Raw genomic sequence first — 15,745 nt, 5'->3', positions numbered from 1 at the left:
CCTTTACCTAGGCTTGGGACCGGCAGCAAAACACTAGCGGAGTTTATTCAGGCTATAAATAACCTTGTAATTTTGAATAAAGCAGATTGGTTGATTCAAGTTAAATAGAGGCTTCGCCGTGGGGAAGGACAACCTCACGGCTTGAGCTGGAAGGTAAATCTCAAGTTCAGTAATTCTAGCAGTATTCTCATCTTCTTCAAGGCATTCCAGCAGCATTAATTCAAGCATCTTCAAGGTTACATTGGAAGATTCCAGCAAAGCACCCACTCACAAGTAAGTCCAAGACATCACCAACTCTTTCAAGCATCTGTAGCCCCTTTTCCCAAACCCTAGAAGCCCTTCCCCTTCCCTTCTTCTTCCCCACGTCCTCAGTCATAACCCTAATAGAGAAGTCCCATTCCCAGCCCAAATTTAACCCCTTTTGCTTTTCCTTGGAGTCACCCTTGAGCCTAGAACAGAGTCATAACATTATTTTAAGCAAATCTGCCCTGTTTTCTGGAATTTGAAACTCTGCAACTCATCTTCTTCGTGAAGAAGTTGCAGAATTTCTGAGATTTCCAGAATTCTTAGGACTCAAACTCAGCCCCTAAACCTTTGGAATAGCTTCTGAAACTCCAGAACAGAGGTGTTTCAAGTTTTGCCCTCACTTACAGCCAACTCCAGCCCCTTCCCAGCCTTGACCAAAACCCTAACTCCTGTCCTACGTGGTCTAGGATTTGATTTTTCAAGTCTGAAATTTAACTCCTTTATAAATTCAGATCTGGGACTTCAATTTCAGCATACCTGGGCAGTGTTTGAACCTATAAAAACCCTAACCATAACACCTAGAAACCCTAACCAGTGCTGGTTCTTATTAAAGAGGGTCCTGGAAGTCAACATCAAATGTTTTCAAGGAAATGTCAGATGGATGCTTTGTGAGGACAATGATGGTTCCAACCTCCTTTCTCCATTTGCATAAGCAAAGGTTGGCCTCTTATAACTCCACTTAGGAGATTGTTTAAGTAACAAATAACCTGCAACTGCATCAATGACTCGAGAAAGTTTTGAATGTTATCTGACATCAGGGTTTTGTTATCCAGCAGAATTCATTCTATCTTGCATTAGCACTGAAAAATCCTTTTAAAATCCTATTACTTAAGCAATAATTACAATCTTTCTGGGGGTGCAGGAGGAAGCCGACAACCGGAATTGCCCTTCCATGTCTAGAGTTTGTTTTTCTTCTCCTCATATTAGATCTCTTCTTGTGTTTGGGATCCTGCTGAGTTATTTTATTTAATGTAAGTGGTTTTATGTTCATCTTTTGGATTGTTTGAGTAATTTCATTTGTGTTGAACTTCTTATGTTAGAATCGGGACTCTTTGTTTCAGTTTAAGATTTACATTGAGAAAAACATTAAGGTTTGCACTGAGGAACACCTTCATGGTAATGACTCGATGAAGAAAATAATTATATCCTTATTGCTAGCTTATGGAAATTAGACCATGAGAATATCTTGTCCACCGTGATTAGGAACAGGATGGGTTTACTTAAGAGGTAAATCTAGAGATCAACCACGGGTTATTGGAGTTGAGTTGTCAACAATTTGGCTATGAGTCTCTTCAGTGTTGCAAAATTCCATTCAATAAATTTTGTTTCGCTTCAACAGTGTCATTCTCATGTAGGTGTTCTCCAAGTCTAAAAGTTCATTTGGGGTTTTAGGCACTACCTTACTGAGTCTTTTGTTTAGAATAGATACTGCAGTCCTTGAGACTTACTCCATGCATTGCAGGGAGATCGAATGGAACTAGATGTCATGCTTCTAACATTATCTGTCGTAGTAATATTCTTCCTCTACGCCACAACATTTTTCTGAGGTGTGCCAGGTGCAATGTATAAAGCTACGATTCCATCTTTCTCAGGTTGGAACCCATTTGCAGCTTCACTCCTTTCCTAAGGTACGGATATCCATATCGAGTTTAATCAAGAGTGGAAGTGATAAAATATTTGCAACCACCTGTTGAAGGACAGGTACAGGCACCACACTGTTTGGATGATTTCAACGAACCTTGCACTTCCTGAGGTACTTTCTTTGTTGGTTTTAACGAATTTTCCTTCTGCACAATCAACCCATGTGAGAGCTGAGTAGAATCAAGAATCTTTAATATCTTTCCATTGGTTGAGGTTGATGGAATTGAAAGAAAGGAATGGACTATAGAGCAAGATTTGTTGCTGAAGGCATAACAAGGATGAGTGGATTGTCCTAAAGTTTGATGTGACAATTATAAAAAGGGCATAAACTCATACTCTTAACAGTGACTGCTAACTATTCCCTCCTAAGTGGAAAGGATATATAAAACAAATGGATTTGGCATCTAGGGCAAGGGGACTCACACACCCATTAAGATTGAGGAACTTGCAGGTTTCATGGTTAGAGAAATGGATTGAGAGCTCTCTTGTTGTTCCTCTGTACCCAGGCCCCAATCCCTCATATTTGATTTATTGTTCTGCTACTATGATATGCTTTAGCATTGGAATATCTTCCCCCAGGTCACCATGCTATGCAGGTATGCTCGTCTCAGCTGTATCTTTAATGCCATACTAACTTTGCATACTTCATAGTTGGCATCTGATTGTCCTATAAAGATTTATCATAAGCTTCAAAGGATATGTCAATCTACAATTTATAAAGTTAAGACTCTTTTTGTAGCGCCTCCATTTAAGTGGGCCTATAATTCCTGACTATCCATTTAAGTGGGTTAAATTTCACAGCACCCACTTTGCACTTTTTGTAAAATTGCTAAGTACCAATGGTTAACTTTTCTGTTAGTTTGAAACTAAAATGACCAATTTGCTTATAATGTGTTGGTAAATGTAATTTTTGTCTTTTATATTTGAGGATTTTAAGTTTCTATATTTACAAAAAGAAGCCTTGACTCCTACTCAATTTCAAAGGTTAGAATTTATCCCCTCTCATTTCCTCCTAACTCTGTGTTAGTTGCTTTCCCGATTCGCTTTCTCATTCTCTTGTTGTTCAATCCATTTCGAAATTTTTGTTCTTTGATTCTCAGTTATAAATTTCGCCCTTTATATTTCTGTGATTTTATTCTTGGAATGAAATTTCATTTATTTCCACCTCTACCTTTGCTTTTCCCCCCATATATAGTATTATGTGTTGAGTTGAATCCTCTTTATACTCTGGATGTTTCAGATGATCTCTTGTTTTTCAATTTAGATAATAATCTTGTGCAATTTTGATTGATATTAACATATCTTGGACAGCTCTGTAATTAGTGAAGCATTTAGCCATGAATCGAACCCATGTTTACAGGAAAATAAATTATTTGAATTTCACTTAAGGGTTTTTCATGTCAACCGATGGTCAGAATAATTGGTTATTTTAAATGTTTTCACTTTTGTATTTATCAAAAGGCCGGCACCTTCTGCAACGGACCAAAACTGGAGCTGGAGTCAGGGCTTATTTTATAAATTCAGAAGCTTAAACTCTTTAAGAGCAAATTGCATTGGCATTTCAAAATGGAGGTCTTAAAGCAATGGCATTTCACTTTATATTTGAAAAACAGAGATACTTCGAAAATTAGATCTTCATTGAACACATTAGTCTAATTTGTCATTGAAAACCGTTAAATCACTGTTTATTTTCTTTCAAAAAATATCCCAATCAAAATATGAAAGAAAAAAAAATTTCAGTATTTTAATGATTTTCAGTGACAAATTAGACTAATGTGCCTAATAAAAATTTAATTTTAAGGGGCTGTGTATTTCAAACATAAAGTGGGGTGTCACTACTTTAAGACTTTCATTTTAGGGTATCAGTGCAATTTGCTTAATCCTTAATATAGAAGAAAAAAAATTATATTTACCAAAACATCACGGGCAAAAGGGTTATTTTAGTTTCAAACTAACAGAAAAGTTAACCGAACCGTGGGTAACTTACAATTTTACAAAAAATGCAAAAGTAGGCACCGTGATTTAGTCCACTTAAATAGGCAATTAAAAATTATAAACCCATTTAAATGGGTGTTCAGCAAAAAAAAAAAAACCTTTAAAATTAACCTATCATCCAGGAGACGTAAGACTTAAAAATAAGAAAGTTCCTAGAATTGTCCCTATCGCAAAAGAGAACGCTGGGTGGTAAAGAGATGTTATCAAACGAATTGACACCCTAACAGCAAAACTAGCCTTATACTCCCTACCATTTCTTAAGTTCAAATCAAGTTCCTAATTAAGTGATGACCTACTTCAGATTTCAGACTTCCTAATTCGGATTTCAGAGTAAGAACTGAGTCAGGTTGAGGGCCCAGCAACTTCCCATGAGTGCCTTCATCAACCAAAAAGGATCCAGAAATGTACAGTGGATATCATCTTCAGTTTTAGAATTTTTGGTTGTCTAGTCACCATGGGTTCATTCACCGAGTTAGGGATACCGAGTTGTCACCCAAAAAAACTAAAGTATCTGTGTATCTCCTTGAAAGTGGGGTGGTCATTTCACACTTATGTTGAGATGTGCTGTTACAAAACAGCCAAGAAATATCGTTTGATTAGTTCATTTGGTTTGAATAATTGAATCTCAATGAATAATTAATTATGCAAACAAAAACTGGATGAAATTTTTATACCACTTGGAGTTCTTTTATACATATTTCAATTGTATTCTCAAGAAAAATATTTTATATATAATAAGGTTTTACCTCTAGTCTCAAAAATATTTCAACTTTTAACCTCAATATTATGAGACTTTGATATTTAGTTAATTTTTTTTTTTCAAATTTATTTGTCTATTAGTAATATGATATAGGAAAAGAAGGTGGAATTGTTTGCGTCAGCTATTTTGGATGTTCATTAGTAAAGCTAAAATATCATATACAATTCTAAGCTACCTATTGGTGGACTTTTTGTCTTTTTTTTTGGAATTTCTGTCTTCATAAAGGTGTAAAAGTCATTAACCATGTGAAGATATGGATATAATTCCCTAATGAAATGAAATTGATCATTCCTATTGTACATTGCATGGAAAAAACCTTTGGAACAAAAGAGAATAAATATTACTTATTAAATGCTTTGTAATTAATTTTTATCCAAATTTATTCATGGTTTGTCCATTAACATTTTATGTTAGGAAGTCAAATTAATATCAACACCAATGCCAAATAAATAGGATTTAGATATTAATGTTAATTAAACAAATTAGATATGAGATAGATTAAAGAGGTCCCACAAAAATCAACGGGGTTGGTCCAAGTGGTAAGCTCAAGGTCCGCTTAAGCAAGGTTCCGGTATCGAAACTCTTGTGGATGCAAAAAATCCCCGTTGAGAGACTCACCCACCACAACCAGGTGTGCAACCCGGGTCGAACACCGGATTAGTCAGGGTAACCCCTTAGAAACCGGGGTTGGCAAAAAAAAGAAGTCTCACAAAAGAAGGTGTGGAGAAATAAAAGTTTAAATTTAAGATCTCTTTGGTCATACTTTCTTTAAATATGAGGATACCACCGTCTCTATACTAAAAACACATCAAAAAAAGGAAAAGATATTTAGATTAGCGTAAATAAATTAAATGAAAAGTTGAATGAGGCTTCAATCATGAATTGACCCATGGTCACTAACTCTAATGTCTAATCCATGCTCTTTCTTATTTAATGGTGGCTTTATACATCATCTATGTATAAATCTTTATAACATATTAGGTGACCACCTCATGGAAATTTCCCTGGATGGATCAACTACAGGAAACTAATTAATACATAAAAATAATAGCAAAAACTAGAGGTTCATTTGTGTTAAAATGCTTCTAGTTCACCTTCAATGCTACCCTCAAAATAAATAATTTGGAATATTACTAATCCACTTGAGCTGTTTTGAAGTCAAGTCACTTGTTTGTTGGCCAAATCCATCAAACTAAATACACCAACGACCAACCTAGAACCCCACCCCACCACCACCTGAGAAAAAACAGTTGCATTTTAAAAAAACTGCCTGTTTTATCTAAAAGAAAAATACCCAAGTAGAAATATAGATAATAATAGCCTCCTTCATTTCATCATCAGCTCTTTTCTCCATTCCAAAGGAAGAGAAGCCATCAGTACCCATGGAGAAAACCTGCAAGATCATCAGGAGATCAGTTCATACCTTCCTCAAGAACTACCAGTACTTCACATCAACAGCAGCAGTTATTGTATTCCCTGCCTCTGCTTCAATTCTCCTCTCTCAATCACTTGGACCACTGTTGTTGCCTCTTTTTACAGTCATTCATGTTCGTCTTCAATCACTCTTTGATGCTGTTGGGTTCTCACCCTCATCACAGTTCATCTCCTTTCTCAATTTAAAGGTATCTCAAACCCTTTCTTCCTCAATTTTATCCATCCCTTTCACCCTCTCATTCCTTCTACTAGCAAAAGCCTCTGTAATTGATTCTCTTCGCCATCACCACCACAAGCCTTCCTTTTCTTCTTTTCTAACCCTTTATGTTCCTCTCTTCATCACCCACCTATGCAACTCCTTTCTTATCCTCTCTGCAAACGCAGCCTCCTTCTCTCTGTTTTTCCTTGTCATCAATACCCTTGATGCTTTTGGCTTCTCTTCACCTGATACCCTTCTTATGGTCTCAGTGGCTGCTGCCGTGTTCCTTTTTGTCATCCTTGCTAACACTGTAACTGTCTGCAATCTTTCCTTGGTTGTAGCAGGGATGGAGAATTGTAGTGGGTTTCTGGCAATTTGCAAGGCTTGGATGCTGATAAGAGGAAGGGCTTCAACTGCAATTTCTGTTGCTCTCCCAGTTAACCTGGGACTGGCTTTTGTAGAGGCCTTATTTCAGTTCCGGATTGTGAAAGTATATAAACATTCTGATGGGCTCAGTCCCTCAATACTGTTGGAGGGTATGTTCATTGCATATTTGTATTCCCTCTTCATTCTCCTGGAGACCATAGCTAACTGCATGCTATTCAAGAGTTTTCTGTCAAGTTCTTGTGTGGACAATGAGTGCAGATATGTTTATGCCAACGAGAGACTGAGGGATGAAGACTATATCACCATCACATACTCCAAAAACTTGCATGAACTGCCCTAATATTCAAACTGCTCCAAGGGATTCTCATTTTATTTCTTTGTTATCCTTGTGGATGTGGTTCTCAATATTAGAGGATTTTGGTTCTTTGGTTGATTTTAAATCCTGTGTAATGAATCGCATCCCTGGCGCAAAGTTTAGCCACTGAAAGGAACTCAATTACTAAAATGTACTTATGACACAATTGTAATCATGTAATGAAGTTTTCCTAACACTTGATATCACCTGTCTTAGTTTTTTCATACAGATCCAGGCTTATTAACTGAAGATTTGAATTTTCCTATTCGTGCAGCTCAAAAAAGAAACCCACTAAAGCAATTTAGTAATCGTACAACAGTCGTGTTCAATTCTAGTCTTACTAGCATAGATGGCAAACGCATACAGCAATAGAGTTCAAACAACTCAACCCATTTTCCATGAATCCAAAGCATACTGATTCATTTTCTGTCATCTCATTTCTCTTCATTGAAAGCAGTTGTGAGTGAAACAGTCAACTCCCACTGATCATTTCCAGCAGGCAGTGAGAAGAAAAGTTGATTTATTTCCCCAGACAAATTTAACACTTTGGTCATGATTATAAAGAATATCAAGCTTCATGCTACCCAACGGAACATGGCAGACCGAAAAGGCATCTTAAGTTCATTAGTCTTATAATCTTCTGCTATTTGCTTGACTTGATGAAGATGATGCATTCTATTTAACTGTCCTATCTTCATGCCTGGAGCTGATGGAGACATTACTCCAGTTTGTTGTGCTGTGGACCGTGCTGGAGGGAACCTGGTCACTATCTTCACCCCCTGATGCTTCATACCCATCACTAGAATACCTTGATGGTGGGAAGTTCTGCTGGGAAGCAGAGTGAGCAACAGGATTAGCAGTAAACCCCCGTCTCTCTTCTGCTCTCAATGAGGACACATGGAATGGGTGGTGACCTGGTGAATCTAGACTACTATCAGGAGAAGCAATAATGGGAACCAAGGTTGACATAGCTCGGCTTGCTAGAAAAGCACTCCGTGCCTCAAGCTGTAAAGGAGCTAAACTGGTGGATGTCTCTCCCATAGGATCATCACCATTGCTGCTCATATCCTCTGGTGATATCCTTGCTAGTGGTTCAAAACGAAGGTCTGCAGGCAGGTGGACCTGCTTAGTAGCTCGTCTCCGATTATCAGGCCTTTGGACCATCTGCCGACTGTTGCTTCCAAAGCTATTATCTGTTTTCAAACCTAATGGCTCTTCCCTTCTCGTTACAGGATGCAAGATTGTGGACTTCTTCCTTGCCTGTGCAGCAACCTTTGATACTTCTTCTGGATTTAATCGTGCCAATGTCCAAGGACTGATCCTTACAGTCCCCGAATTCTTTTTCCTGAATGATTCATTAGCCCTCTTCCCCGATGAGCTAACAGATGTGCCAGTCTCTGGAGGAACAACGTCAAACTGGAAGAACCAAAAGTGGCAGCATCAACCCACACAAACATATGCCTAACCAACTGGTAAAGGAATAAATAAACAATTTGAACTTCTTTAAAAAAAAAACTTCTCCTTTTACCAGATGACCTTTAGCAGAGAGCATCAGAAAACTATTACATTCTGCTGAAGAATTCCACAAAAATACCCCTCCCCAGACCCCAGAGAAGGAAAAAGAAATCTTCATGGCAAAAGTGGAACAAGCTACTAAGTTTGTTTGTTTTGTTTTCTTTCCCCCCTTGACGTCCAGCTAAAGGAAAACAAGACTCTTATGTTGGTGCTAGTGAGCTACAGGCTACCAGACTTCTAAACATTTCCTGGGCACCAATCCAACGTAAGCATCATTCTTTCGAATGTTCATAAGGTATAGATATGCAGGTACTACCATAAAAACCCTTAGACGAGGTCCACCTAATCACTAGGTCCCATACCTAACCATTGCACACAAGGCAAATAATAAGGGCTCAATCCAGTACAGTTGTCCAGGAATCCACAGTATTTGGAACTGATGTATTGATGACTTCTTCAACATATTGGTTTGGGAGAGGGTACTCTGAGCAAGCAGCATAAAGGAGCACACCAATAAGACATAACATAAAAAGAATTTTACATTTGGTGAGATGAGGAGAGAGAGAAAGAGAGAGATGATAGTGCACCCTGCCCAGCCACTGAGAGAACCTTTCCCCATTGGTTATTACCTTAAATTTGTACTGAAATTCCCACATGTAAAATGCTTTGGAGCCTACCTGATCTTCAAGAAAGAGGCGTGGAGGAGTACACCATGCACCTCGGTGAAACGTATTGAAGGAGCTTGCACTACTTAACCCAGTAAGGGAGCTTGCTAAGAGACATTTGTGGGCTCTGCTGACCACCACCTTGTTGATCTTGCTCCCTCAAGGAAATGATATAATCATAGGTGCTGATTCCCTGTGACAGAGAACAAATATATACATGCTTGAAGCACATTATTGGTGGCTTGAAAAATGATAGGAGTGGGGAGGGGGTGGAACTGACATCCATACTAGAGGTGGACAACCAACTTCACAACATGGAAAAAAGTGCATTATCCTTGGGGTGACAATATACCAATCTTACAATGGAAACTAAGTTGCAATCCTGACATAACCTTTTTGATGAGGAGAACATGAAAGATTAAAAGTTGAGCCAGTGGTAGAGTAGCAATCATAGCCAAAATGGTGCACAAAGCCTGTTGATGCAAGTTTTAACATCCATCAGTCATAGAACAATGCAATTAAAAAAAATTGGAATCAACACAGAAAAGAAATAATAAATAATTCGTTTGGGGATGAAAATGATCACCCACTCACCACCACAAGAAGAAAGGGAACCAAGGAGAAACTGCTCCCCAACTTGGAGGTGATTTCCACTGAGAATTTCTTGCGCTCAAGAAAGCAACATATCATCACAACTATTCCTATCGACCATTGTAGAATAAGCTACAAAATCAATTCCAAAGTGCACAAACCACTTTAAATGTCAATTGTTGGCCAAAATGAAAAACCAATTCAAAACAAAATTGCTTACTCTGTTTCAGGTGATTGGGATGTGTCATGTTATTCTGGGATCAGGATAGTCTCTTAAGGCCAAAAGAAGTTGGAATTGAGATTGGGTGTTGAGAAGATCAATCTCAAGGTTGTGAAGAGCACAAGGACTGAATGCACCCGAGGGATCAAATAAGGCACAGAGAAAATTTGTAGGATTCAGGTATGACATTTTCTAAGATTGTAAGGTGAAAACACAGGGGAGCATGCTTACCAAGAGAAGGGCAGTAATCATGAGGATGAAAAACTGCCGGTAATTTTTTTGGCCTACACAATTGTTGAGCCACTACAAAACCAACAATGAAGAAGTCATTAGATGTCTTTCAAGAGATTAGGAGAACTCCCAGCTAAACAATGCTTACCCTGCAGTGATGATCGAAGCGGCCAACGCACTTATCACAAACTCTACAGTGCTTGCTGTACTTGAAAACCTGTGGTACAGCTCAAGCAAGTTGATAAACATCTAATATCAAATCCACAATATAATGAAAACCAATTCAATGAGCCACCCCAGAGCCAGCACTCTGAAATAACTTGGGGCACAATATTTTGCATCCACCCAGCGTGGTGTATTTTTTAGCACAATATCACCGAATAAAGCTTAAATATCATATTTCAGACATCATGTTTTTACTTCGTCCCCTAGTTTTTTTACTTCAGGAACAAAGTATAATACAAGGACATAATTATTAACACGGCAACATGACCATGGCTAGGTGATGCCATGGGCACCCAAGGTAATTAAGGAATCTGGATTCCATGGTTTTGCCTTGATAACTATGATATGGAAACAAAGTGGTCATCTTTGTCTTCCCAGAATTGATAGGATACAAGATTTTTCGAACAATTAGAAAACTTTCCAGCTTGCAATTAGAAGTAACACTGTTACAGATAGATTATGAAACCTGAAGGAAATAGACAATTCACAACTCAGAATTAAGGGCCTGTTTCAGCATGACCCACACAGGGAGGCCTTCCCAGCTGGTCCAGTAGCTACCATTTGGCAGCTCCATTGGACCTAACTAATGGATAGGAAGACCCAAGTTTCGCTGCTCAAATACCAAATTTCATTCCCAAAGAAGTCTGCCAAGAGGAAAGATAGAGATTCAAAAGAGGACCACGGGATAGTGCAAAATACTTGTTGGATTATAATAGATAGATTAAATATAGAAGGGGGAAAAAGGGTGTTTAAAATGCATTTAAACTAACTATGATCAGGACCAAAATCCAATCTATCAAATGGTCAGAATAACCGCATCAACTGTCTAAATGTGGGACACATAGGAAGGTCTTCTGAGGCATGATCCTTAAAGATCATCTTTTTCTTCAAAATGGCCCTTCATACAAGGTCCAAGTTTAAGGCAACATTTAGGACACTGACAATAGACAATGCGAGCAGTTGAGCCATACAGGACAGATATAGGAAGACATATCCATTGAGTGCAAAAAATTGACAAGATAGTCCCTTCTAATTTTTCAGTTCTTTAGAACATATAAAAGATAAATACTTTAGTTGATCTTGTAGAATATCTACTTTGTGGTATACATAAGATGGCAAGTTTGAAACTTATATTTGTGAAAATACAGAGAAATCAATCAACAATCCTAAGATCCAAAGAACATTGTCCTCAAATTCCCCAATATAATGATATGCTACAGAGCATCCCAGTGCACAATGTTTCTGCTACTCCAGGGTCTGGGAGGGACAAATGTACAGAGATTTACCCCTGTTTTGTGGAGAAGTTGTTTCCATGTTTTGAAACCACAACCTGATGGTTGCAATCATAATTTAACCGTTTCACAGTGGCTCACCCACTAAATATTTACAAACAAAATCAGAACTTTTCAAAAAATCTAAGAATCATTGTTGGTGTCAGTGGTTCAACATACCTCCACCTCACACAAACTGCAAAAGTACATGCCATCTTCGTTTGTTTCTTGCTCAGAAAATTTTTCTTGTTGACTGCAGGAATTATACATAAAAGCACATATGCAGAACCCCAACACAACCATCCAACAGGACTCCCTATAAAACGATAATTTTGTTTCAGTTTCACCAATGGTATCCTCCCCAGTGTAATCCATGTCCATCACAGCCTCATCCAAGTGCTTCACTCCAACCATTCCACATTTATGTGATGAAGAAGTTGATTCTCCTCCAATAGCAGATTCCTTGTGCTGATTGTGCTTTCCACCATCTGCAACGTGAACATATTTCTTGGACCTGAAGACTCCAGGGTCTGCAGGATCAGCTGCCACACACCAAATGTATAGACCAAAGGCATATGTGATCTGGCAGTGTGTTTAACAACAATGAGAATAAAGGAAGGACCAGATTTGTAACTGAAATTCATTCTGGTTTTTAAAAAAAAATCTAAGAGACTAAACAGTTAACAGAAACACAATTCAGATTACCAACAACATGCAGCAACACAGTTGTACACACGTTGAAAGAGGTTATACATTACAAAACTCCAAAAATCCTCGAATTCATCAGTTCAAATCCCTATTTAAGCCATTTATTGAAAAAAATCAGGCACATAGGTCTTCTACTGAAGAAAGGACCTTCTAAACCCTTCATGAATTGGCAACCAGGTCCCAAATTAGTTTTTATTTTGGAACAGAGGTTCTATATCAGCTTTGATCCTATGTGTGAGAACAATTGTTTTCATTAAGTGTAAATCTTGAGTACACCAAAGTGTTTATAGACAGTACACAAGGGTCATAGGATACAGTACATGACAGTGTATAATATACTAGTCTAAGACTACAGGAGTTCCTCAATACTATGTAGTGCACGCTTCCCCACCATGCTAGTTCTGAGATTTTAAAAAAATAATAATAATGATAATTCCAATAATATCCATCAGGAAAGGACCTTCTCTTTTGGTTCGGTGACTAGGGATTTTGTTTGCTACTATGTGGCTATCTCCCTTACGGCCCTCAGATCACGACATGTAGCATTTTATAAATCTAACAGCTGTAATCTTACCCCACCCTTCTAATCACAACCATTGGATTTCTAAAAGGCCGTCTGTTTCAATTTGAGGGCCACACAGGAGATACCCACATTGCAGTAAACAAAGGTTCGGGTGGCCAGATACTTTTTCTTTTCAGGTGAGGGTTGGAAGCATCAGTAAGGTTAGTTTCTTGTACATTAACGTAAAATATAGAATGAACAGGTGAAAGCATTTGAAAACCAGTTTGGTTCCCAATACCAAAATTCCCAATTGGAAAAACCGAAAAGACAACCTGTAATGGAAGCAGAAAACAGATTCCCTGTCAAACAAGCAGAGCACAAGCGAGTTTAAAAGCCCACTGCATTGCCTTCCTAAGAGATGACCAAAGGTCAAATGTTAACCAGAAATCTCATACTTCAGGACATATTAACTTTTACATTTCAAATGAGCAGTTTGATTTCCAGTTGTAGAGTGTTATGCAGATTGAGAACTTTGGCAAGAAAAGAGCACCAATATAAGACATTGCCAAAACCAATCCAACAAGCTCTGGTAGTATTCTGCAGAGTCTTTTCAGTCAAATAACTACTCCAAAAATGGACAATTCCTATCCCAACAAGTTTCTCAAGTGATGGGATGAGTGTGATAACTAACTGCAGCAAAGAAACCATCATTGAAAACCGGATTGGTCTGAAACCAGTTCCTAGAAAGGTGATCACATCCAAGTTTCTCAGAAGAAATCCACAGCAAGCAACAACAAACGAACAACTGAAACAACTAGAGGCTGAAGTCACCGAGTTTAGGACAAGCCTCCAACGATGAAATCATTGAAGACTTCTTCAGTATGACCTCCATGGTCCACCTCCTCACAGACAGTCCTTTCGCTCAAGTACCCTCAGTTGAAGAACTCCCTTCTCCAAAAACACAAATTCCCAAAAGTGAACTTAAAAGTTTTCTTGGACTTTTAAGGTAGGTCCCAAGAAAAATTGAATATTTTTTTAAAATCTTTTGGCAGGATTGGAGAAGAAAACCATTATCCAATCTAAAGTTACAAGCTCGCGCAAACCTAGAGATCAATCAGGAAAACATAATAAGAAATTCGAAAAGGGCAGCTAGGAGAGAAAGAAAAAACACAAAACCATCAAGAAGGCATATTAAAAGGATCAGGCAAGACACTAACCAATCAAAAGCAGCTACGAACATTACAAGCAATGACTGATGAAAAGCCAACAGAAGGAAACATAAATAAACAACAAAATGCGGAGGGGAAAAATATGTTAATGGCTTACTAGGGCAGTGTAAATCCCCATCACAGCGTACTGAAACACCTTCCAGCCTATGAATGGAACGAAGAAAACATAAAACGCAAACCCCAGTGCCAGAAATACAGCCACTGCAACCACCTACAGAGTACAGATTTGAGTGAGGAATCAGAATCCCGGAATGAAATAAGACGGGAAAGGAAGGAAGTTAAATTAGTAAAATAAAAAGCCACTATATAAAACCAGATACCTGTAGAGGATGGTAGGGAAGCTGCCATCCATGCTTCCTCATTTCCTGCTCAAATGTTGCAGAGAATGCAAGACTGAAAAATGGTTACAAATTAAACAAAGTCAGATTGAACCCAGAGTACAGTGCAACTAACAAGGCTAGAATGAGAGATTTTGATCCCTAAAATATATTTTCTCTGCTACTTCTGCTAAGGGACAAATGAGATGAAGTATATAAGCAACCAAAAGGATTACATAGCTGGTGCATTCGCCATTCCACCCTTCTTACCGAGAGAAAGAAAGGAAGTGAATGGCAGTAACGGAAGATGAATGGGCGAGAATGCAACAGACAGTGCTTCTTCTGGTTTACTTCATCTCTCTCCTGTAAATGGAAGAAATTGAAAGATGAAAGAGAAGAAATCTGCGTAAGGCACCACGTGAACCTCTGTTGGGTCTGGCCGTCTGGGTCCTGGGGTGATAGAGACAAAACCAAGCCACCATGTTATTATTTTTTAATCCTGACTGTCAGCGGCCAGACAAACAGAAAAGGACAAGCTAGAAACAAGAAAAAAAGAGGTTTTTCTTCTTTTCGGTCGAGAAAAGGGTAAGGAGGTTGGAAGTTGGAACCTAAAACTTGGAACTTTGAGGAGTAATTATAGGCACTGGAAGAAAAAAAATCGTCTCCCCATCTCTCTCCGAGTAACTGTGAATCAAAAACCAAAGTCAAAACTTAGCTGTTTTTTTTTTTTCTTTCTTCTTTGGTAAACAGCTTTGCTTTATTTAATCAAGCAGCAAAAGCCATGGAAATGCTTAAAAACGACGAGGCCTTCCGGTAGGGGATCCACTACGACGTTAAGCTCTCTAGGAATACAAGAAAAAGAGTAAGATACAAGACACTTTTGAGGTACTGAATATAAGCTACAATAGTAGAAACATTAATACGGTTGGAGCAGGAGGTCATGGTAGTACCGACCATAGTGGCAAGAGTATTTGGCTAACATATTTAGAGAACCTAACTGAGGTAAACTCCTATCATCTATCAAGTACAGAAGAAGTTAAACTAGGTAAAGAATTCTTTATAGAGTTACTTTCCCAAAACAACTCTTCTTAGAGTCATATCCCAAATCTAACTCCGTCATCGCACACTATATAAACACCTCAGGTAAACATAAAGGGGTAAGCATTTATATTCTGGGTGATCAATTACTTGAAT

At 38.2% G+C, this 15,745-nt stretch overlaps 1 protein-coding gene and 1 pseudogene across 2 annotated transcripts; one reads left to right on the top strand and one right to left on the bottom strand.

The window, feature by feature from the left end:
• The first annotated feature begins 6,009 nt into the window (after positions 1–6,009).
• Positions 6,010–7,062, top strand: LOC149006630 (uncharacterized). Its single transcript, XM_089165577.1, has one exon. It carries the CDS (start codon positions 6,085–6,087, stop codon positions 7,060–7,062), a length of 978 nt encoding a protein of 325 aa, XP_089021703.1. The 5' UTR covers positions 6,010–6,084.
• A 192-nt stretch (positions 7,063–7,254) lies between these two features.
• Positions 7,255–14,966, bottom strand: LOC149006629 (putative protein S-acyltransferase 22; annotated as a pseudogene). The gene is made up of 10 exons (XR_016175055.1): positions 14,822–14,966; positions 14,555–14,627; positions 14,332–14,445; positions 11,976–12,377; positions 10,448–10,516; positions 10,300–10,371; positions 9,852–9,980; positions 9,650–9,730; positions 9,270–9,450; positions 7,255–8,493 (listed from the first exon to the last, which is right to left on the bottom strand). The product of XR_016175055.1 is annotated as a putative protein S-acyltransferase 22 (transcript).
• Between the last annotated feature and the right edge of the window lie 779 nt (positions 14,967–15,745).

The sequence above is a fragment of the Hakea prostrata genome, chromosome 8 (assembly GCF_041222555.1).
Source record: "Hakea prostrata isolate BN-2017 chromosome 8, UWA_Hpros_2, whole genome shotgun sequence".
NCBI classification, from domain to species: Eukaryota; Viridiplantae; Streptophyta; class Magnoliopsida; order Proteales; family Proteaceae; genus Hakea; species Hakea prostrata.
The sequence above is the reverse complement of the archived record's forward strand: the minus strand, read 5'-3'. Positions and strand labels throughout refer to the sequence as shown.